This window comes from Mangifera indica, chromosome 3, assembly GCF_011075055.1.
Source record: "Mangifera indica cultivar Alphonso chromosome 3, CATAS_Mindica_2.1, whole genome shotgun sequence".
Classification (NCBI taxonomy): Eukaryota; Viridiplantae; Streptophyta; class Magnoliopsida; order Sapindales; family Anacardiaceae; genus Mangifera; species Mangifera indica.
Genome location: NC_058139.1, coordinates 5,651,259 through 5,676,691, shown reverse-complemented (window position 1 = coordinate 5,676,691; position 25,433 = coordinate 5,651,259). Strand labels below are relative to the sequence as shown.

The 25,433-nt window shown below is 33.8% G+C and overlaps 3 protein-coding genes across 4 annotated transcripts; all 3 read right to left on the bottom strand.

The window, feature by feature from the left end:
• Nucleotides 1-338: 338 nt before the first annotated feature.
• Nucleotides 339-7,433, bottom strand: LOC123211186 (metal tolerance protein C4). Its single transcript, XM_044629740.1, has 13 exons — nucleotides 6,900-7,433; nucleotides 6,755-6,809; nucleotides 5,508-5,640; nucleotides 5,340-5,395; nucleotides 4,741-4,855; nucleotides 4,567-4,624; nucleotides 4,347-4,465; nucleotides 2,499-2,618; nucleotides 1,920-2,021; nucleotides 1,770-1,842; nucleotides 1,254-1,321; nucleotides 955-1,015; nucleotides 339-879 (listed from the first exon to the last, which is right to left on the bottom strand). Exons 1-13 carry the CDS (start codon nucleotides 7,324-7,326, stop codon nucleotides 755-757), a joined length of 1,512 nt encoding a protein of 503 aa, XP_044485675.1. The 5' UTR covers nucleotides 7,327-7,433; the 3' UTR covers nucleotides 339-754.
• A 486-nt stretch (nucleotides 7,434-7,919) lies between these two features.
• Nucleotides 7,920-18,260, bottom strand: LOC123211185 (mannosyl-oligosaccharide 1,2-alpha-mannosidase MNS1-like). The gene is made up of 14 exons (XM_044629739.1): nucleotides 17,819-18,260; nucleotides 16,184-16,231; nucleotides 15,655-15,846; nucleotides 14,410-14,522; nucleotides 12,812-12,877; nucleotides 12,500-12,671; nucleotides 11,987-12,076; nucleotides 11,711-11,835; nucleotides 11,494-11,559; nucleotides 10,693-10,801; nucleotides 10,503-10,601; nucleotides 9,577-9,657; nucleotides 9,329-9,499; nucleotides 7,920-8,556 (listed from the first exon to the last, which is right to left on the bottom strand). Exons 1-14 carry the CDS (start codon nucleotides 17,975-17,977, stop codon nucleotides 8,308-8,310), a joined length of 1,740 nt encoding a protein of 579 aa, XP_044485674.1. The 5' UTR covers nucleotides 17,978-18,260; the 3' UTR covers nucleotides 7,920-8,307.
• Nucleotides 18,261-19,705: 1,445 nt separating this feature from the next.
• On the bottom strand, nucleotides 19,706-25,050 carry LOC123212544 (KH domain-containing protein HEN4). Of its 2 annotated transcripts, none has more exons than XM_044631721.1 (7): nucleotides 24,338-25,050; nucleotides 23,311-23,730; nucleotides 22,497-22,748; nucleotides 20,975-21,346; nucleotides 20,779-20,852; nucleotides 20,276-20,387; nucleotides 19,706-20,176 (listed from the first exon to the last, which is right to left on the bottom strand). In XM_044631721.1, the coding sequence occupies exons 1-7, from the start codon at nucleotides 24,776-24,778 to the stop codon at nucleotides 20,036-20,038; spliced, it is 1,812 nt and encodes a 603-aa protein (XP_044487656.1). In that variant the 5' UTR covers nucleotides 24,779-25,050; the 3' UTR covers nucleotides 19,706-20,035. The 2 variants fall into 2 exon arrangements, with proteins under 2 accessions (XP_044487656.1, XP_044487655.1); XM_044631720.1 differs by having other exon boundaries at nucleotides 20,276-20,390; nucleotides 24,338-25,046.
• Between the last annotated feature and the right edge of the window lie 383 nt (nucleotides 25,051-25,433).

Here is a 25,433-nt window from a genome sequence, read left to right as displayed (position 1 = left end):
TCCTAATTTTATTAATAATAAATATATAATATCACACCGCCTAACTTAATTACTAAAGACTTTTCTTTCGACTCGTTCTGCTCAAGTTAAAGATTGGTTTATAGTTGTAAATTTGAACGAAGAAATTCTGAAGCAAATATTTCAGGTTATATATGTAGCTCAGAAGAAGTTGAGGTTTTCAGCATAACTTGTCCAACAATTCTGGAACTGGTCAAACTAAAGACTGAAAGCTCAAGTAATTTGCTTCTTCCCTTCCCAAATGCTTAAATTTATATATATTATGAAGAATCAAACAAGAATAGATCAAGTAAACGAATATTAAAGCCTGGAAAAGTGTGTTCCATGAAGAAATTATATGATAGACCGAGGCAAGACTTCCTTGAATATCAAGTAATCAGAGGTTCATCTTTGAGCCATGGAATTTTTATTTTTCAATCTCATGGCTACAAATCTCAAGGCGCAATGTTTAAAAAGCCATCAAGCTTATGTTCATATAGCAAATAATCCATCTATTTTGATTGCCCCAACTTCTCTCCAAATTTGAAACAATGTCAAGACCAGGAAAATACTACTAAACATATGAAACCCACCAAAGTTGTTTTCATAGTACAGATTTTGAATCTACTGTCAACCTTTCCATGCGTATGGTATAGACTTAATGGCGAAAAAAAAGTTGCAGCAGTTGATGATTATCCTTAATTATGCAAAGAAAGAATGCCGCATAATATACTGCTCAAACAAAGAGAATACCATATTATGAAGATAGGTCCACGGGGTTGTGTGCTTCAATATCCACATGCCGAATACCAGGAACAAGTTCTTGGATCTCCTTTTCCAGCCTATCAACTTCACTACCTAAAGCTGTAACCACCTCCTCACCTGTACCAAGAACTCCTAGTTGTTTAATGTGTTTAAGTCAAATAAACTATTTAAGTCACACATTGTAATGCATACCATAGTTTGACATGACTTTAAGCAACTCACGATCATCCTTATTCTTAGCAGCTTCGCGAAACTGTGCATCGTCAGTTCAAATCAGCTAGATATGGATGAATATTCAGAAATGTATACTGTATACAATTATAAATTAATGCACACACAAAATGTCCAACAATTAGAGGTTCATATCATAATACTTACGACAGTGTGGAATTGTGTATCTATCTCTAACATGCAGGTAGTAAATTTGATGAATAATCTATTATATCACAAAAATTTCATTGAAGAAAAGAGTATAGATTAAGATAATTAACCTGTCTGGCCCATTCTTCACGTCCAGTCCTACTTAGATAGTTCTGTACCAAAATCACTCCATTGAAATCTGTTTCATCCAGCCAGCAGTCATCACATAAATTAATATACCAGCAAGGCATATTATACTCATTCAAAATTAAAAACCAACACTATGAAGAGTCCGGCATTGCAACCGATCAATGTTTTATTCTCATTCGGAAACCTAGGAGTCAACACACTACATTTGACAAAACAAACCCTCAAACTACACAATATGGAGAAAATAGACCAGATCCAATAGAAAAGATATGGAATTGATGATATTCAGAAATTTGTTATGTCTTTATAATATAGCAATGGATTCTTAATTAATCTCAGTAGATATATAAGTTAACACCAGGAAAACCGCACATGCTGATGAATATTTTCTTTTCCACAACAAGAGAAACATAGATGGTTATACAAAATTTAGTTTGGAAATTTTAATCCAAGCCCCAAGAAAGATTCAAGAAGAATAGGATATGCAAGAATGTCACCTATTTCAGCCTTGAATCTAAAGAATCCAGGTCCAATCACCTCGCTTTTGCAATCATATAGAGAATCCACAACCTACCAGCATGCCAGAATCATCAACTTGGGAATCGTGGACTCAAAAGGAAAATGTAGGGTCATCTAAAAGATTATACCGGGTCATTTTTCAAGAAATCGAGGACCTTTTCCATATCATGGTCATCCATTGCCCTACCAATTAAAGCATGCCGATTCCTTTGAATGAGAAATATAGCCACCTGCATAAAAATACTGTTCACTTACTATCACAATAGCCAAATGTTTACATCTACTTGATGCTTAGATATTTGCCATAATTCAAATTTCTTTGTCATAAAAAATCTAGGAATTAGCAAAAACACCACAATAGATCTTCATCTTCTATTGCCACCCAGTGCTTCCAAAAAATTAGCCTATAATCACATGAAAAACTCCTATATTTTATGAAAAGCAGTAAATCAGAGCTGAAATTTGTATAAACTAGTGTTGAAACCTCCAAGCACAATGGATAGTCATAGTAAGCTGCATTCCAAATTACTCTCTCTTTTTTTGCATGAGATGGCAACTTCAAGTGTTCATAATTTATTAAGACAAATAATCTGTATATTGACCTCTTATATCATAATAGGTCAAAAGCATTCAAATTATTTGTTTGGAAAAAGTCTTAAGGTAATCTTAGACCTGCCTAAAATTGGTGGGCAAGAAATAATGTGTACCATTCCAAGAAGGTTGCCAACTATGATCGAACCAATTGGGTCATAAATTGCATTTCCTGTGGTATTAACTGCAATTAATGATGCTCCTGCTATAACAAGGCCAGTAACCGCAGCACCATCCTGTACAATAAAATCGTACATAAATAAAGAGCACCCCACCAGTAGATAATCAAAATGTAGCAATTGCAATAAAAATAATAGAATGCATAAGGGCATCCACAGTGATAAAACAGTTCACACAGATAAATAATTGAAAGATGATTATGCTTGCACAAACTTAGTATAGAGAGAGCAAGAAGATAAAATTATATCAAATCTCTCAGAGTTCTTGTTGAGTACATTTTATATTATATTTGTTACCCTTAAATTTAATTTGTTAATGATGTTATTTAATGAAAGCTTTATTTTTGTTTAGGTAAATGATTTGGGAAGCATGAATAAAGCCGAAAATCCAAGTCAAATACATAGGAATACAGCAGCCCAAAAAAAGGAGAAGTCAAGTTTCAGATGGGTAATCAGAATACAAATTTCTTGTTGGTTTAAACAAACTTGCAAGTGCAAGAATCTATATTAGAGTACAGATCAGATGTAAACTAGGTTGAACCTACAGTCATTGCTAATCAATGGAAATATATATAAAAAACTTGTACTAACCTAATTTACAAGACTTAATTTTAATTGAAGATAAATTGCTCTTACAAAATTTAAATCTAAGTACTAAAACTAAAAATTGACAACTAATAATAAACAAAATCCAATAACAAATAATAAACTAAAAACAAATTAATAATAGATTGAGTAGTGAATCTATGTTTCTTTAACTCTTTATATTCTAGTTACTAATTAATTAGGATGACTATTAGGAAATTAATACTCAGCTTGTTAGACTTTATAATTTAATAATCTTATGTCATTTCCTGTTCAGCCTAAGGTATAATTTCTTAGTATTCACTATATCCAATTTTATGAAAAATAACAAATCATAAAAACACTTGATTAGGCATATATCAATTGGCCTTAATTAATAAAATAATTCTAACCATCACTAAAACATATGATATTAAAGATGGAAGAAACTTTATATAATTAGTAATGAAGCAAGAACTACATTTTTAGTCACAGATTTACAAGAATTAAATCATGATGGAAAATTAATAATAAAATAAAGACAGAGATCTTAATCCAAATATTTAGAAAGACAACTGAAATAGAAATTTAAAGAAAAAAAATACTAAGATGAATTTTGCATTTTCAAAAATAGATGAACTTATCTGGTAGCATAATTGGGAAACAATAAACTGTGAAACATGTCTATACTAGTATTTTGGATAGGTAAAGAAAGTTTGTGTGTACTCCAAATCCAAGATTTTATAAGTGCACATCACATCTTTTAAATTATCTTTTTAATTTAACTAGTGTTTGGAAAATGAGTTCTGTGTTTTTCATCTAATTTTTCAAATACAACCTTGAATTCATTTTGTCTGTATTTGGATTTAAATAATTTCTTATTTTCAAATGACAATGAGCATACCATTAAAATTCATCTTGTTTTCAATGTTTAGTAATTAAACAACATTGAATTTACAATTGCTTCTACTAAAACTCTCATCTCTTCCCTTAATGTTTTTTTGTATTTTCTTTCTTTCTCTCTCTTAATTTTTTTTCCATCTGTCAACTCTAATTTTCTGTCACCTTGCATTAATAAATCAAGCAATGGTGCCAATGATAATGAAGGAGGCAGACAATGAAACTCAAACCAACAGTCAAATTAATGAATTTCCATAATTGTTCAACATTCAATCCCAAATTTACTTAGCTAGTTCCTACAACCAAAGGCACAATCAATACCTCTGTCATGACAGCAACAGATGTGGGATCATGACCACGCCAAACATAGTCTCTCACTGTCATTCCCTCTGCAGCTGCTCCTTTCTTGACAGCTTGTATAGCAACTACCAGAGAAGCCCCTGTATGAATGCCAGATGTATGTATACAAGGAAAGCAATAAAACCTTTGAAGTTACAATATGTTAAGATTAATTTATTAACCTAAACAAAACGGGTTATACCTTCCATGATAAATGAACCACCAATCACCAAAGCTGCATACTGAATATTTGGAGGGGGCTGAAAACGCACACACAGTCAAATATAAGAATTACAGTTGAAGTTGGCCAGTCTAAGCATCACAAATATGGAAAAGAAGATTTAAAATTTTGGATAATGTAATTTGGTTCAGTTACATGTGAGGTCCACAAGTTCTGAATTCCATGGACAATTGTAGCACCGGAACCCAGACAAAATATACCGACAGCAGATATCAAAGACCAAACGAATCTTTCTTTAGAATAGCCATAACTGTAAAACAAGGAGAAAATTTTAATTCAGTGCATCTATAAAACAAAAAGAACAGAACCAATTTTTCACTCTAAGCATGAATGTAACTTAAAGAGTGCAAAAATTCAACAAGAAAAGCATAAATCATTGTCCATGAACATAAATGTTTCTGGATTTGTCCACAAATTTGCCTAATAGCAAATTATATGACAACAATAGACATATTTCCATTCTTTACTAGAATAGCAGCCAATTAATAAATCAAACGGCTGAAGTGAGTGTTCTAGAATCAATACCAGTTTACGCAATGAATATATCAAGTAGGTGATTCAAGAAACAAACAAACTTTTCCAAAAAGACTCCCAGAAATTCAGTAATTTTTAAACAAAATTTTTTAAATCAAAATATAAATATGTACATCTGAAACATAAAAATGATTTGATGCATATGACTGAAAGCTTGAAAAGATGGGAAGTGCAGCAAGTCTATGCTAAGGAAAACTCACGGATGGAGCGCATCAGGTGCACGCCTTGAGCTATTCAAACCATAAGCTAGAAGCACCTACAATGTCAATGAATTAGTTTCTCTGCATTAAATAACGACATATTCAGCTAAAGTTAAAGCAAGAAAGCAAATTAAATTCACCATTTCTGGCCACCATGAACAAAGGTACCTGATTAGCAAAATCTGCAACTGAGTGCACTACTTCAGCCAGCATAACATGGCTAGAGGTTGTTAGCCAGACACCAAACTTGAGAGAGAAGACAAGAAAGTTGCACCACAATGCAGTTTTAACAGCTCTATGACTGAAATGGAATTTAATGGAGACAACAAAATGATGGATGGATCAGATGGTGAGACAGAGATGCTAAATTTACCAGCCTTCTATACATTTAATGGAGGAAAAACTAACACAGGCACAGAAGAAGCACCTCTGATCTTAACTATAACACAGAATTTGATTGGTCAAAACTTTGTTCATGACAGTAAATCCATATCTTCTTTATACTTACTACAGTGGTTCTTTTTCAGTTCTTTCTGAGAACATGTATAGATTGATTCTTTCGCTCATTTGTCAGCATAAATGCATTATATTGCATTGGATTTAGGTTCTGAAGGAAAAGTATCTACTCCCATAACATATTTTCCTTTATCATGTGACTAAACCATTTAAGGATACTATTTAACTAGGCTTCCTTAAAAAGTAATGCCACGAAAACCATTATCCTTACAAGTTGACTTGCATAATTCGTCAGTACAAATGCCTCTCCCAAAATATTTCAGAAAGAGCGTTATACTAGAATCAATTGGCTAAGATTGATAATGCAAACCATTTTACCCTGTTAGAGTTGCTAATGTTATTATAGCCATATCAAATACGGCAACTAACTGTTTTCCAGCCCATTATACAGATGAAGTTCAGCATTCTGTCCTTACTCTTAAAGTTGATGTTTGATTGAAATTATATTTATTACATGCACAGTTCCCACTATTCTACTTGTTAATTGACGAAAACAGCAATTCATCAAGGACTACAGGCAGAGTACCTTCCATCTAACACTTCTGGAATAGATAGAGCTTTTTTCTTAAAAAAAAAATATGTCTACCACTCTATCTTCTTCAAAACTCTTATTCTATCAAGTGTTAATCAATATTACAACGCTTAAAGGCACTCAATTACAATTAATATAAGTTACAAAAACACTAGTCTAATACTCAGAACTCATTTAAACCACATTTACCATCCCTAAACCTGGTTTTATTTTTCTATCCCCAGTTTTAACATTTTCACATAATGCATTAACTTACATATTCAAGCCATGTCAAGAGTGCAAAAAGGAGCAAAATTTGATGGGAAACACATAAGAGAAAAAAGTAATTTAAGTAAAGGTTAAAAAAATCCAAATAAAGTGGCCACACCTGTGTTCATCACTAAACTCGATCTTCTTCACTTGTTTTGCCCTAGTAAAAAAATCTCCAATAACAAACACGGTCAGTCTAATCAAATATGTCCTCAAAATATGGTTTTTTTAAAAAATAAAAAATAAAAAAGTAGCAAACTTACTGCGATAAGAAAAGAACTGACGATACTGACGTTGTGATCGGTAATGACGACTACCATTCTCGAAAGAAACAAAACCTAACAAAACGAAGCGTTTAGAGCAATGAAGGGAGCAAGGACCTCGGAGTAGAGTGGCAGGGCTGAACAAATGAAAGTTGTCATTGTTGAGGGAGTGTTTTTCCAAGACATCGAAGGAGAAAGAAGGGCTTAAAACGACGCCGCGTTTACTGGAGTGATGGTGAAGAAGGCGAGAGACGAGACGGTAAGATGATTGCATCAAATCAGAACCAATGTTATTTTCCAGTTCATCAAAGAAAATTGAATTGAAATAAAAGAGAAATGGACGGAAGAGGAAGAGAATTATAATGGTTGAACGAATATTCACTCTAGTCAGAGCTGCGACATGACTGAGCAAGAGTTGAAAAATCATGACTCTGTGTGGGCTGCTCTTAAATTCAGCCCATCCTTTGACATTTTCGATGATTTCAAATTTAATTTTATGTAATAGAAAGCAGTTTAAAGTATATGATTTTCCTTTTAGATAATTGAATTAAACAAAAATAGATCTTTTTTATTGTTTGAATCGCAACTGGTATTAAAATTCAATATATAGAAGAATTCTCCACCGGTATTTTAAGATCATAAATTGAACGATTTCCTAAACACTTGAATGACAATTAGAATGGTAAAAACTTCATCTTGAAATCTCGGTTTAAGCAATTTGATGCATGAGCCTGAAAACTTGCAGAGCATGTACAGGCCAAACAAACATTTGAACCCAATTCCTGTAAACTGGTATGAGCAAAATCCGATTTAGATGTTTTTTACTCATACACAGCCTCAAGAAAATCAGAACACCGAAACTAACTAAAGTCCACAATCTTGTGCAGCAAAAACCGATTTCAGCTGTGAAGTTAGTTGCATTAAAGAAATCCATGAAGAGGTCAGAGACCGGCCATACCACAGCGTGAACTGAGAGCTGACATATTCTTAAACTTGAAAAGTGATCCAAGTGCTCATTAGTAGAAGATAAAAGCAGACATATTTCAGGAAATAATATTGAAGCTAAGGCATCAAAATGTGCTTCCAAAAATAGATTACACTTTTTAATCAACTCGTGGTTGACAGGGTGGATCAAATCCCAATTCCTGTTAAATAATATGCCATTGTAAGTAATCTACATCCTAAGCTACATATCCATCACCTTCAACGTATACCATATTTTCCTATAGAATACAACATTTTCTGCTGAAATCTGTTGTTAAATCTTATTTGCAGAAAAAGAACAGCAGACTCCTCTGGCTCTCAGTCTGCTTCAAAAATGATAACATCTAAGTCTTTTGCTTTCCGGTAATCTGACTGTAAAATTATAAAATTAGTTCAGCAGAAAACATTTAACAGGAAGCAAATCCTATTCGTCTCCACGACGACCTTCCTTCCTGCCTTGTAGCCTCAAATTCGGTGGTTTATGTTGCATGTTCGACTCTACAAATCTTTCTCCATCATTCCGGGTCACAATTCTAATTGGGTGGGCCTCTGTATTAAAAACCCACTCATCTAATGGTATCACAGTGGGGGGTGAGAAAAGAAGATACAGATATTTTAGTGTCTCTGCAAGAAAGAAGCTCTGCATCATGTTGTCTTTGACTCCAGTATTAACCTGGGAACACAAAAATTATGGTAAATCAAAAACATATTTAGCAGTATATAGCATGAGAAATTCAATCTCCATCAACAAAATCCAATTAGATGGCAGTCACAATCTTTATGCCAAGTCATGGGCCAACAATTTCAAGTCACAAGAAAACAATGGGTTTATGACTCGGTGTAGGAGAATTGGACACATTTCCCATTGGCAATCCTAGGTGTGACGGCAAAAGGGTTGAGAACGATACCTCTGACAAATCTTAAGTCTTGCAGAAAAGAATGTACAAAAGTCACTTTTAATTAGGTCAGTTAATCATCAGGAAATAAAGTAAAACTACATGACAGAATCCTCCTGCCCAATTATCCAATGTAGTGGTTATGAGTTCAATTACTGCGAAGTTTACCTATCCAATGAAGTCAGGCAGGGTTATCTGGTTTTTTAAAAAAAAAAAAAAACTACCATAGACAATTAACACTAGCTTGTTACTAAAAAAGACAAATTCTCAATCATAGTATAACCACCTCTTACATGGACTGGATAATTAGTGAAATCCACTTTTTACCACTAATGAAAGCAAAAGAAAAAATACATCCAGCAGTACCGAGGTGCTTAAGTGAATGGTCAATGCCCATTTTCTAAAGAGCATCACTAGCTTTCGTATTGTCACATTAATAATGGATATTTCGTGAAGCGCGCACACGCACACACACACAGACACAGACACACACATATATATATAGAAAACTATGATATGATGTAATGATGCATGTTGAGATAAGCTTACATCCTTCAATCCAACATATCCAGATTCTATGCGGGAGTTCTTTTCAAATGCTTGAAATATATTCCAACCCCACTCTTTGTATGTTGTATTGCCAGTTAAACGCCACAGGTAAAAAAGTGATTCAACCGTCTCAGGTCTCAAGATGTTCCATGATGTACCTACAGTCATGTCCTGAAAACATGATGCATGGAACACTGTTAGGCATCTGGATTTAACTCACTGTATATCTGAGAATGGCGATAACTAACCTCCCCAGAATGAAAAAAATAATTTTCTCCAGCCAATTTTGTTGGTGTTGATTGGTAGAAGTTATAACATGTCCAAGCAAGCTGGAAACAAGGGGGAAAAATCCAGTTAAAAGCCTAGTTGGATCTCTTGAATCATCCATAGTTTCTGCAGTCCAAAGAAGGTACAAATAACTATACAATACTTCAAGGTTGGGTCATTCAGCAATCTAGATTAAAGTTGGTTTAAACTCAAGAGTTTGGATTCTGTGTTTTCTCACATCTAATTAATCAAAGAAAGATGAACTGAAAAATACATTTCAAATAAGACTAATCTCTGTAAAGCATATTTTTTATGCTCAAGATAAGTTTAGGTTCAGGTCAAAATCCAACAATTTAAATTAAAGTTGACAGTTTATATATGTACGATCCAATATAAGGCCCATTAAATCATATTGGTTTCCACAGAAGAATTGTCCACAATAAAAAATAAAAAATGAAAATGAAAAAAACAAAAGCATGAGCACTTACACATACCCTTGCTCATATATGCTTAACAAACTTACGAATTTACTATCAGTAGCTTAATTGCTCTCCTTGGATGATTCTTCCCAAACAGAATAGAGACCATATGTGATCATCAGTTCACCAAATTTCAAATATAGAGCCAAAGACTCAAAAGGGAGCTTAAATTTGGAGAACACAATTCTATTTCAATCACCACTAATTTGAATTGAAGAAACAAGTAATTTTTTTCTTATTCTTTTTCTTTCAAAGAATTTTCAAACTTGAAGATTTTCAATCCACTTTTCTGCAAGTGCTTTTTTTCCTGGAATAACACTATTTGCTTGAGAGGGTTATGCCATGTCTTTTTGGTGATATTTAATATATTTACTTAAAATCAAAAGACAGAAGTTTAGGATGTAAGTTATGTGGGACATTGTGAATACCTCTTCTGCCAGTGAAAGAAACTTCTCAGATTCACCAGGCCCATAACCAAATGATCCTAAAGCCAACATTCCTGGAGCAAAGCATGCTAATTCGTCCATCTGCATATATATGTAGGATCACAACTTCACTCGGCATTACTTAGTAATACAATAATACAGCCCCACAATAGTGATAAGAAATGAACGTTACCTTATCTGTCAATGACTCCCCGTTCTTCTCACAAATGTATGCAAAAGATGATGGTGTTGTTCTCCTGATCAAGCTTAATAGACCTTTCATTGATGTCTCCCACATGTCCCTGTATCCAAGTTTGACAAGAACAACTTTGAGACCATGAAATTTAGGAACATAAAATTTTTGAATACTTCAGAGATAGAGAGAGTGAGAAGATTCTAAAGTTTCAAGAACATGAAGAATCTAAAAAAATTGGATCTTAACATATAAAATCAATTCTGCAGTGTTACCATTCTTTCTTTGAGCAGTCTGTGCTATTTCTTGCTAGAAAAGTCTTTATTATATCTGCCTTGTATACCAACTTATCGTATGAATTTTTTCAGAAATTCTATCACTAACATATCAGAATTATAAAGAGGAAGCCACCATTGCAAAAATCACCACAATAATAATGCATTCAATAGACTCCTGATGATGTTGGCTTCATCAAAGGTGATAACTACCAAAGCATGAGGCCAATAACGTTTTAAAAAAAGAAAAAACACAGACAAACAAATTCCAGAATGTTTCATGGCCTCTTATAATCCAAAAAAAAAGAAAAGAAAAGAAAAGAAGAAGGAGAAGAAGAAGAAAGAAAGATGTATTAGTTTTTTTTTCCAATATTATTCTTGAATTCAGCTATTCAAGACATTTTTACAAGAATGTGACTTTCTTGGCTATCATATTAAGATATAACATGCAAACAGTAAAAGATTGGCGCATAACAGATAAGCAGAACCAACCATGTATAGATACATGCTCACTACACCTCCTCACCTGTAAGGTTTCACAGCTGAAGTTTTGTTCCCTTGTATCCAAACTTTGAGTAAATATTCATAAAAGCTGCAATTAGCCACAAATTCAAGCAAACATGCTAAATTATACTCATTCGCTTGCATCAAGCTATGAACATAGTGAGTAGATGAAGGTCAAAGTTAATAGAATGTGAGCCCAACAAATATCTCACAGGAAAATATAAACAAGTGGTCAATACCTATCCCCCATAGCACCAAAGGTTATGGTCGAGCGCGATCTACCTCCCATCTCAGGATCAATATAGATAGGCAGCAAACCATCAGCAGGGAAGGTTTTACTAAGCTGCTCTATAACCCTCTCCGCCTGAAACATTTGTGGCAACCAATCAATAAGCTAACTCCTTGTGTGGAAACTAAGGACATCATTGATTGACAATAATTTCTGGATGATAGACATTATGTGAACAGCTTTACATCCCATCACACATTTTCATATAAGCAAAAGAGGAATATACCTTCTGCTGATACTTTGGGTCTCCTGTCCTTTGTGAAAGAGCAATGAATTCCACCTGTTCTGTGCCAGAATCTGCTAGAATGCTATCACCCTAAGGAAAAGGAAAGAAAGTATAAACAGTCAAATCAACAATCATAGAAGCATGTCTTAGATAATAGAGCTGCCACAGAGGACAGAATGGTGTACTTTAAGACTAATATAGACAACTCTGTAAGTTACAATGAAGTGAATTATGAAAATAGTCTCAGGTCTAGTAATTTTACTTACTGGATAACCAATCAACTGAAAATGTGACATACAAAATATAATATTTTTGCAAAGTTTCAAGAAAAATATAGACTGCTATAAAGTTAAAAAGGTATCTTAGGGTAAAGAAGCGTCAATACTAAGCTCTTATCTAGAAGATAAAGATAAACCACTTACCAAAAAAGATAAAGATAAACCATATCAACTCAAATTATAATCCCAAGTTCAACATGAAGTGATAAGTTGAATTTAAAAATTGACAACTTACTCCAGTCCATGAAGGGTTATGTGGATTTCCATGGGCCAAATTAATAATGTTATAAGGAATTCCTGAAAGAGTATTCCACGCAGGCAACAATCTATCTGCAATATCTCTAGCCTTCTCAAGGAAAACTTTGTCCTGTGACAAATCATATGCACTAAGAAGTCCACCAACAACTCTGAATCAGGAATAACCAGAATAAGAATGTGTCAGTAAAAGGAAAGCACCAGTTTCTTCCCTAGATTAATTCTAGAAGCAACATAGCCCTAACAGTCGTTTCAACAAAAATCAACTATGAATTAAACCTGGTAATGCAACCTTATGGTTGTCTCAAAAACACTAGCTTCATGATCCTTGTTAAAGTCCAATGAGTTTGCAACCCAACTGCAAAGAAGGGCATTGTAAATTGAATAAGATTTCATTTATCAATATGCACAATTCAGAGTTATCAGAACTAGATGGCACTATATATACATCAACAAATATGAAAAATTTTGGGGAAAATGTGAATAGGAAAATCAAAAAGAAAAAAGCCAACATAATTAGTGATTAGATATTGAACAATCAAAATTAATAAGAAGAGAAGCCAGGTTGTGCTGGAAGCGAAACTGTGTTCTGCTGAGATGAGTTGGAGGTATGATACCAATTGTGAAGCCAAAAATCAAATATAAGAAACATTAATTAAATATCCAAAAAAATGGAAGAAACATAGAAACGGAGTATAGATCACATAAATTCAAAATATAACACCTTAGGAACAACAAGGTCTTGCCATCCAATTTCTTTAATGGTGATTAATTGCTATTTAAGAAATTATAATAACCTCTCATAACTGCATTTGGAATAGCATCAAATAGACCAGCGAAAGAAAAAGTGAAACCAATTTATTCATAAACTCATACCAGTCATAGTATACACTAAATAGATTTATGTCTCATAAAATGGTTTCTCTTAAGATTTTTTGGTCGCAATATGGAATAAAACGACCAGAAACATGTGAACTTGCAAGGAAACACTATCAAAAATCACAAGAAAAAAATGCGGAAAAGATAAAGGATGCAAAACAGAAACAATAGGCGGTAGCTCGCAAAATATCTCAACTAGAGGACAAGAAACAACTATCCTATGAAAAAATTGACATGATAAAATGCCAAGTTTAATAGAGCACTGATATGTTAGATGGACAATAAGCTCCTGAAAAGTGATTAAGCTAAACAGCGAGAATGTAGGATGCATCCAGGTTGAAGAAGAAACAATCTAATTAAAGAGTTAACAAAATGAAACAGATCCACTGATTCAAGGATCCCTTAATTATTTATAAAACAATGAGCTCCCTTACCCAAGTAACCAAGGAACTGTTTGTAAGAAATTCCCTTCAACCAAGACAATGGAAGTAGAAGACAGTGTTTTAAATTGTGCAAAACTTAAATTTCTAGCAATTTACTGGATTTCTAGAGGAAAAAAAAGCAAAAAAAAAAAAAAGGTAAATGATAGGCAGTGCTGAAATCATTAGTCAGTTTCTAATCAAAATCATCAGCCTCAGAATAAGTATATGAAGGAAAATTTGATTCACCAGAATAATCTGAAGTGTACAGTTAAAATTCATGAGGCTGTGATTTTCAGTGACTCTCATTGGCTGAACCACATTGCTACTTTCTAATACAAATGAGATAATTTCAGCCACACGGTAAACTAGTATAATTTTAATTAACAACCAAATAAAATTGCCCTGAAAAGGAGCAAAGGCAAAAACTACTTTAGTACATCCCATCAAAAACTTAACTTTAGAAAGCCAGAGATAAACATGACTGCTTTGAAGATTTTGAAAAAATTGGAGCATAATGCAATGGGAACACTGAAAGAAATAAAAATACATGCACGGAAATTAAACAGAAATTAAAGAAAGTGAAACTCACTCTCTAGCTCTTTGGAACTGTTCATCTAGACCCATTATATATAGAGTATCAAGGGCGTCTATAAGTGTTGCTCCAAGACCACCAAAGCTATTGACACCATTCTTTGTTTGTGGCTGTTAACATGATAATATAATAATTAAAAGAATACATTAGGACTTGTACAGTTTGATAGATAAAAAATTAAGGATAAAACTTCTTTTCTTTATTTATCATAAATTCAGGTCTGATTTTGTATCTTTCTTTTAGGGGTTATAAGTCAATCAGAATATCACAACGCCCTAAATTATTTTTGCACAGATTACAACAACACTTTCATAGGTCTTTGATATAGTTCTTTTTTTTCTCCTTTTGAGGGAGATCCAGCCTTTATAATAAGCATCTGATCCACCTTTGCACTTTCTTACTTCCTAATGTCAATACAATCTAGTTACATCTCCTAACTGAGAAAAAAGGGGGAACTAAATTCCAAAATTTAAATATTAAGCTTAGTCAGAAAACAGGGTGTATCTTGTTTTAAATTCAATTTCTCTGACCTTAAAGAAAATTTGATCACAAAACAAGCATAGAATACAACCATAGAACAAAGAAATAAATTAAAAAGTTGATTGTTTTATAAGAACAGAACTAAGCCAAACATTCAGTCCATTTGGTCGGTCCAACCATAGACAAAAGCAAATGCATCAAGCCAGGCATAAGTCAAAGCAGAAATTCTATCACCTAGACCAAATTCTAGAAAGAAAAATTCAATCTAAGCACACAAGTATTGTGCATAAAAGCAAGTTTTCTAGAGTGGTGCTCCTCCCTATTTAAAACAAATAATACTATCATATTGCTCATACAAAAAAGGACCAACTAAAAAAAAATTGATGTCAAGATGCTCTGCTCGGATCCATCCAATTTTTGTTGACAAGAAGTCATTTTCAGGATTCCATTAAAATGCTAATAGTTCATCAAAATCAAAGTTTCAAAGGCATTTGGGTCGAGTAATTTTTTTTTGAGTTTCTCATTAAAAACTATTATTTTTTTATTGCAAACCGTAAAAATAAGGCTTGGTATGTCAAACATTAAGTCAAAGCTAAGAGCATTGCAACTAATTTTCAGAAAGAAAAGACACATTGTGTAGTAACAAAGTTTAAAACTGATAATCCATGTTGATCTGGATCATATATCACTGGTAGTAAGACATAAAAATCAAAAAAATGTTGATGAGTGGAATATATAAAAATATGATATGTTCAAACATACCTGAAGTTCATCTTGACCCCATGCATACTTCTCATATGAACTCCATGCATGAATCATAGCTTCTTTTACTTTGTCTCTTCGCTGAATATCAGTTGGATCATCTTCAAAAACCTTGTCACCTGGGCTCTTACCATGTTTATTATTCCCAATGTTACCAACTGCACTGCCGGTACTATCCTTTAAATCTTCCAGCTGAAAGAACAAAAAATTCATCCAATCAACAGTTAGGCAACCTTGAAAGCTTCTCATTGTAAAATGTAATCAGGCTTGCCCATCTTTAGAGAGCCTTCTATTGTAGATTTCAACTTATCAAACAGAAAACACTGGCCTCTACAACAAATATATTACTCATTATATATAGATAACAGTAGTTGTAGAATACCCAGCGATAACTGTGAGAAAAATCAGTTGTTTTCACGCCTACAAATGACCTTTCCAAAAGATGTGGTGTGACATATCATATAATCCACACTAAGAAGAAAATTCACATGGAGAATGCTAAGTAAGATAATGAAAAAAGATCACCAACCAAATTCTGCAATTGTGTAACTTCTTCATTTAACTTTGAAACTTCAACCTGCAAGTGAGAAAGAAGTTTGTTACTTAAACAGTAAACTAACAATAAAACTTCTGGAAGAAAAATAAAAGATTGTAGAGTAAAAATTTACTGCTAAATTGAACTTAAGCTTTTAAGAAAGAATCAAACAATAGTATTCAAATTTTACAATGCCCTTTCAGATGCATGATAACAGGCTTGTTAAGTAGATCCAAAAACAATGCATGCTCCTAGTCAAACAAAATCAATAGAGTATTTCAAGCATAAGACCCCTTGATTGACATGGTTCTAACAACATATGAATAATCATTACAATAAGGAAAGCACTCAATGATGAAATCTAAACTCTAATAAAGGCAATTTTCTAGATTATAACTCTGGTCTTCAACTTGCTGTTCCAGTAACCCTAAAACAAAATGTGTCTAAAGTTTACTTAACTGCACATTTGAGAGTTTAAGTATCTAGATCTCTAAGTTGGGTAGCAAAGATTTTTTTTTTTGGTTCGCCTATGGTCAGTTTGTTCACTACCTCTTGAATCCTTCTCACTTAATACCAATATTTTCTGTTTCACATTTTAAAAAATAATAGTATTAAGAAAATTAAAAATTTTAAGGAATATATAGTCTTAACTTCGTCAGGGCATTGATGAAGATGCACATATTTAGAAAATGGTAATGTAAAAAAAATAATAATAATAAAGATATAATCAACATGACAGTTAAAACGGTGGAGTGAAAGACTTCTCATTCTATCTCGCCCTCCCTCTTCTCTCTTCATCTTGCTTCTCCCAAATCTCTCCAAAATCCACCAATCTCTTTTGGATTATGCATAAAACAATTGTCACAGTGGATGGTAAACTTTGAGGAGAGAGGAAAACTGAAGCTTTAAAGGTATTCAGTGTCTTCTTTGCATCTGAAGACTGATATTTTAGAAAAATCCTCCGGTAGTTAGTTTCCCTCTAGCTTATATCCTTTTTTTACCAGTTTCTTAAGTTCATTCAAGGGACAAAATTGCAGGTTTGGTTGAAAATTCTACCTATTTTTTTTTTCCTCCTTTATCCCCTCTTGTGTTGCTCCTTGTGTTTACAACATTGCACTTTAGTCATAGCTCACTTTGGTTTCCTTTATGTCCATATCTCCTATAAAGAAACTAAAGAGGTTCTGATACCTCTATATCCAATGTGTTCTCAGCATATTTTGATCTTCCCATCTCAAATTGAATGTTCCGAGAATCCACATTTGCCACTGTGGTGGAATTTGATCGTTCAATCTACGAATCTACAGGGAACCAACGTGAACTCCCGGAACAATTACACTCACAGTCATGATCGCATCTATAAATTTTCAATCAGATTCTCTACAATGTCTATAATACTTGTGCGTGATCCTAGGCGACATGTCAAAACTTTTCAGTATAATTAAAACTCTAAATTCATTGACAAGAACGACAACTACTACCAAATTATCATAATCAGAATCATGATTCATAAAAATTGCGTAATTAACAAAAGCCCAAACAAAAATGCACCACAACAAGTCGCACAAAAACAAACATTATATAAATTTAAAATACAACTTATAATTTAATAGAAAAAATCTTAAAAAGTACCTGGTGTTCTCTCACAAGAGTTTGACGATCCCAAACAAATAAAGTAGCAGAAACGAAGATAATCAAAACCATAGCCAGACGCTTCGGTCTCTTGAGATAATAAGAAGGATTCCAGTATCTCCACTTGGAAGAAGAAGATGATGATCTGCTCCTCGCCATCCGATCGGATCTACCGAGAAAACAAAAACAAAACAGAAAATGTAGGATCTGCAAGAAGAATTATGAAAGAACGGAGAAATTTTTTGCGCTTATGATCATAGTACGGATGGAGAAACACAGCGTTTAGGTTGGTTGGCTCGGTTGAAGCGCGCAGATATGAGGAAGAAACGGAGACGACGCAAATTTACGGGGGACTAATGTTTGGTTTTGGTCTTGGATCAAGTTGAGAGGTGAGATCGACGAGCCAATCAAAAGTTGACATGTAATCATCAACAATGTTTTTCTTTCGGTTTCTGTTCCATTTTTAAGCCGTCAAGTCAATGCTACAATGCAAATATCTTAGCGTTGGGTAAATGCTGCACCATTGGATATTTTGGCCGAACCGAATTATATCCATTTCACAAATTATTGTGAAAATAATCCTACCGTGTTAATTTAACAAAACAACCAGGCCAATGGGCTTACTCTGAGCCATTCTTAACTTTTTTACATATTAATTTTAAAAATCTTTTTTATTAATTATAAACTATTAAATTTACTAATTTTAAAGATAAAATCATCATTTTATATATAATATTAAAAATAAACTAAAATTTTATCTTTTTTTTCTTTAAATTTTAAATATTAACAATTTTCTCCTATAAACTAAATTTTAAAAAATCACATTTCTCTTTTTAAGGTTATCTTCAATATCTGACCACTCTCTTCGACGTCACGCTGGTCATTTCCCCCTTCACATGATTTCCCTTTCTCTAGTGGTTTGCTTTAACGAAACTTTAACCTCTCTAATATCGTACAACTTGGTTTGAGAAGATGAATAGGTTTTCTAGATGACAAAGACAAGATCCTCAATCTTGTCTTCCTTGATGATGAATACAAGATCGTCAATCTCATCATCTTTCAAAACAAAGATGAGATCATCACTTTTGTCTTTGTTATTTGGAAAAATAATTCATCTTCTTAGACAATATCACATAACATTAAAAAGGTTAGAGTTTTGTTGAAGTAACCAACTAAAAAAAAGAGAATTGTTAGAAAGGAGAGATAACTAATGATGGCGTCGAAGAAAATTACCAGATATTAAAGATAACCCCTAAAAAAGAAAATATGATTTTTTTAAATTTGCTTTATTATCTTTTAGAATTTAAAGAAAAAATAAAATAAAATTTTAAAGGGTTAAAATTTTTGTAACTTCAATTATTTATAGGTAATAAATAAAATTTTTAAAATTAAAAAATAAAAACTTAAAAGATCAATAATCTTTAAATAAGAATAAATCCTTCCGCCAACCAATCATTCCAAATAATAAAATATTCAATCAAGATAACTTTATTTTTATCAGTTTTAAAAGAAAAAAGGTAATCTTGCCTGAATAAATGAAAAGTCCAAAGTCCTATCACATCATTATAATGTTATAAGGTCAGAGTCTTATTCAAGATCAACTCTAAGCAATTGTTCAAGTAAACAATGATTCAGTAATCTATAACTAACAAGAAGCAATTTTGAATTCAGAGGACTAGATGATATGAGAAATGCAAGATGGTGAAAACCATGAACTCTATAAGTCAATGTAAAAGATCAATTTATTATGATCACAAATCCATATAAATAAACAAATAAACTTTTTGAATTCAGAGGACTAGATGATATGAGAAATGCAAGATGGTGAAAACCATGAACTCCATAAGTCAATGTAAAAGATCAATTTATTATGATCACAAATCCATATAAATAAACAAATAAACTTTTTATTTATTTAAAAAATAATATTTATATTATTAACCGCTAATGCCTGTTTATTAACCTTATAAAATTTCTTTAGACTAATTTTCTCATTTCTATTTACACAAAACCACAAACCCTCTGAACAACAATTGTGAACACCAACCAAAATACTGAGACTACAGAACTAAAATGAAGACAAAATTTATGAAACTACGGAGCCAAAGTAAAGACCAAATTTATGATGGTTATACAGATGGTGTTATAGACCTTTTCTTTTTCTCTGATTGAAGGTTACAAGCTTTGATATCGGTTGCTCCTTGACAAATGAAACTGTTACGATGTTAGTCCGCAAAGGATGAAGGCTTGAATAAGACTCTGTGCAGCACGCATTTGGTCTGGTGTCCCAGACACTACAACCACAACTTCTGAAGCCCCGGGTTTCGGATCATTAACAACTACATTCGCATTTGAGATCTGAAACATAGTATTGGGTCAAAATGAGAATTTAGTTGATTTGATATTTTTGTTGAAACTTTGGGGAACAGAATTAATGAAATCGACAAGTCTACTAACCTGCCTTATATGACCCAGGTTACTGTTGTTCTCTCCATAAACATAGGCCATGTATGCTTGAGGAATCACAACCTCCACAGTAGTGCTTGTCAACATTGGTGCATGATTTCCACTACTATGAATAGAAATAGCCAAAAATCATAAAAATAGGCACATAATGACAATCCAATGATCATGATTACGTAAAAGCATTACAAATATATATATATATATATATATGTATGTATATGTATATGTATATATATGTATATATATGTATGTATATGTATATGTATATATATGTATATATATGTATGTATATGTATATGTATATGTATATGTATATGTATATGTATATGTATATGTATATGTATATGTATATGTATATGTACACACACGCACGCGCGTGCATATAAGATGATAGGCAGATAAAGCATATGATGACAGTTAAAATCAAATCAATTATGTTGATAATGCAAAGGCAAAAGTTAGAAATTATCTTATCCGATTGGAGAAAGGATTACCCTGGGTGAGACACATTTCTCGCTGTATATCCAGAAGCAACATCAACTCCTCTATGATTCCCACTGCTACCTGCCTGAAACAAACCCATGTATGTATCATTAGGATGATAATTTTAATAGAAAAACGAAATAAACAGTAGAAGCATAATTAAGTTTAAGTAACCAATTTATGAATTCCCAAGTTCAAGATGTCAACCTGAGGACCCCAAGATCTTGGTGATGGTGGCCTATCAAATGTATGACCGTGTCCCATTCTCCCACTGCCATATGGATAGGGAAATCGATCAAAATTAGGTGGGCCCATATGATCCATACCATGTGAAAATGCTGGCTGGCAATCCATGGGCTGGGAACAGTCAATGCCATGGAAAGGTCCAACCGGAGAAGGATATGAACCTGGGGATGCTGGGTTATGTCTTGGCCTGAATGGAGGAGGCATTTCTGGAAAAGGAGGCAAGTAGGGTGGGCCATTATTTGGGAAGTGTGGTTTCATAGGGAATATGGTCTCCCGCAGTCTGCTTGTTATGTGAAATAAGGCATCCTGCACTGAATGGAAGTTGCCAATAACCTGACAAAAAGAACAATCCTTTAACATCCTAACAGAGGCTCTTTGGATAATGGGAGAGCAAATTCAGTCTTAATTGTATCAGTTGATGAAAATTTCACATTTTGTTCATAGAGCATAAGATGACACAAAATATTCCAAGAAACAATATGATTCTCTCAAATCAATTATAATACCTTATTCTTCAAAATATAAGCAAGTATGATACAACACTATGATTTTTTTTCAAACCTAACAAGTGAGACATCTACTACACTGCTACATTGGCCACTGTCAAATAGATGTTCATTTACAAAAGTGAAAATGAAAGAATTAAGCCTCCGGATATATTCACCCAATCATATGACTACAGCACTGTTTCAGGAAAATGAGACTATAATCCAGGATAATTCACATTCAGCCAGGGGTGATATAAAACAGCGGGTAAAGCCAAACAATCACAATCTATGAGGGTATAAGCAATGTGGTCTGATGATGCTGCTGCACACCCCACAAATGTTGGAACTTGGGTTAGCATTTATGAAAACAATAAAACCATGTGTACAAACAATAAAGACAAACGTATGCACAAACAATGGCATGTCACTATGTGATTTGGTGATTTTGAATTAAAGATAAAATAATATTCAATCACATACTTATATATCATCGTTTGTATACAAGTTTGCTCCCATTGTTTGTACACATAATGCTATTCTAAAAAAAAAATTTGCAAAAACTATGTTGCTGATGTCACCACAACACTGTGTGTGTATATATATATATATATATATATATATATATTTGCAATACATCATAAATGAAACATGTGGTCTGTGCTGCTCCATGCCTAGCAAATGCTGGGACTCAGGTTCAGTCCCAACTTTTGCAAAAAATATGCTGACATCAGCATATTTACCTCTGGGTCTCAGTTGAACCGGTCCAACTGGCTAGTCTGATTTCAAATCTATAGGTACAAGCTAGTTCCCAAAAATGGTCATTGAACTGTACATAAATCTAGCCCAACACTACCAGGCAGGAAGAGCGAGTAGAAGTGAAGTAATACGATCAAAAGGAAAGGAAAACCAGTAGCTCAGAATTTATTATGCTATTAAAGACATAAAAAACTGATAACTAAACAGCTAGCAGAGCAATGACCCTAAAAATTAATCACCTGAACAACTTCATCATTAGGAGAACCACATTTTGGAGCTTGTTCCCTTGTAAATACACGTATGCTAGCACCAGTAGCTCTCCTCATCTCAGAAATGATGTACCCTCCTCTACCCAACAAACAACCAATCTGCTGTGAGTGTACAAGAAGCCGAGCAACAACAGCATTACCAGGTTCAAAACCAATCTCAGCAATTCTAGAATGCACACGCATAACAGCATCCTGAGCAGGAGAGTGTCTCATCTCTGAATTCTGCAACAGGTGAAACCGTGCACAAAAATTGATAGTTAGATTCAAAATTTGAAATACCATAAGATATCTTGATCATTTATAAAATCAACAATTTAAAAATCATGATATGATGTTGTATGAAAAGTATTTGATGCTCAGAGAAAGAAGAGGTGGCATGCTCCAAGAGCAAAATCCATGTACCATTATCAGGACTGATCCAGAAACTAAGTGTGATATGTTGGATGATTAATTAGATCCCAACTCCCCATCACATATACATGATTTACAAACCACCAAATGAGATCAATGGCACTATAACATCCTAATTCCTCAAAGACTAAACCAATGAACAAAGTTATACTCAGAGGGCAACAAAGAAAGATATCATGCAGGAACAGTTTTGAAGACTTGATTAATGGCTAATCATTCCGACTATGACAGAATTCCCACTTTTTTACCAGAAATTCGGCCAAAAGTTCCAAAATTTTTTGAATTAGTAATAGAATGCAAAAACTCCCTAATCCGCAAAAATACAACCACATTGCATCTCTCCACAGCGTACCAAACAGTTAAGTTCTCATACCTCTCGTGCAGATATCAACACCACCCGCTCATCGGAATCGGGCACAACATCTGCAATCTTGATTGATGCACCGGTTTCATTTTGAAAAGTTCGAACTATAGAGCCACCTTTCCCTATCAAACTGCCAACTTTGTCAAGATGGCACAACAGCTTAAAGACAACATCCTCTTCAAAATACATTCTGTTGTGTGCTCCAACAGTCTCATGCCCTGTACTGGAAGAATAGCCTCTCGAATGAAAACCAGGAGCATAACCTCTCTGATGAAATGGCTCCACTGGCGCAGCCATAGGATTTCCATGGTGGGCCATGCCTGGAGGTTTTGTTAAATTAGTGTTGGCTGCATCTACTCTAAGGCTATCTTGGACAAAACTTGAAGCAGACAAGAGCGCTTTCTTTACAGCTGGAAAACTTCCCGTTATCTGCAAGACAAGATGTCCACGTAACTATACCTTAATGGCGAGAATTAAAACGTTACAAATTTCAAATACATAGAACTAAGTAACATGACAAATCAAGCAATACATAAAAATACCAATGCAGCAAGTCCAATTAACCATTCTCTCTTTCCTTGTAAAGTCCATAACTAGAGGTCATTCTACCATACAAGGAATTTTCTAGTACAGAATTTATTGTTAATTGTTGCTGAGCATCACCTCAAACCTATCCGAACATCTACCTTCTGTCAACAGATGGAACTCCTATCAAAGCTGTCCCTCCTAACACATGCCTGAAACTAACAAGAAACAAATTGAAAAGTTCATATACATCCATAAGTTAGGCGGAAAATATAGTTTCTCAGCTTCATTAAATTGCCATCCATTCAACTTTTCCACCCATTACTCAATCATATTATCTTCATTTCACTTCCTAAAACAACCGAAATTTCTGTATTTATGAAGATACCCGTTTCTTTCTTTGAATGTTTGATCTAACGGCGATGAAATTCCTAATGTATGTTACAAATATAATCTTTACTGCAGCCTAAAAGTAAAGAAGCATTATTATACTAAAGGTTGACCAATTCACCTGAATCAATTCTTCAGCTCCCGAACCCGAACCGGGTATTTGATCTTTAGCTAAAACCCTAACGTGAACAGCACCTCCACTCTCAATCTCAATCTTCTCCACAACTTTACCAACCGCTCTTCCCATTATCATCTTACAAGTCACTTCTTCCACTTGTTCATCCTTCTGTCCAACCTCGCCCTTCACCATTCTCTCATACACCCTCACGAGTGCCCTTTGCTCCGCCGTCCACGACTCTTCTTCCCCTTCTCTGTTAACATTGTGATTATCTTTATTGGCCGCGGGGTCCAGAGTTATCACAATTATACAATCTTCACGAGAAGGGTCGTCAAGTACGCGGATTTTGGCTCCCGTTTGAGACTCGAGGCGGCTGATGGTGGACTCCGATCTTGCGACTGCGGCGGAGCAAACAAGCCGGAACTCGGTTGGGCCACTCTCCATTGGACTCGGACTTTGTCTTCACGCTGTGCCTATCGTGTACAATTTTTGGGGCACAGTAGGGGACTGGAATGTTTCGAGGCGGAACTCGGGTGGGCCGCTTCGTGATTTTTACCGTTGGACGGACAGGTAAAAATAGATGCGCTTTCGCATTCAGCTTCGTAATTTGAATTAGGCCAAAAGACTTATTCCCACCAAAAGTATGGTAAACTTTTGAAGTTTTATCTTTAGTTTTCGTAAAACCCAAATATTTATCCCTAAAATAATTTTTGTTAATAATCTTCATTAGGTTAGTCATAAAATTATTATTTAATAAAAAAATTTATAAATTAAATTTTTATCAAATTTTTCTTCCTTAAATTAAAATTCTCATAATTTTTCTTCCAAAATTTTGTTCAAAGTTTAAAAAATGACAATTTCTCTTTCAGAGTTTTTTTTTTCTCTTTTCTCTTATAGTCAACCATCCTCTCTCCCTCTCCTCTTCAACCACGAATCAATAAAAATAATCTGAAAATCCAAAAAATTTTTATCTTAACGATGACATCCAGACGAAGAGTCACTCATCAACCCTTTGTCTGGACAACGACACCTGTGTCATTCAGACGATATCGTGGGGTGTCGTGGCTTAGAGAGAAATAGTTAGACTCTTTTTTACAGA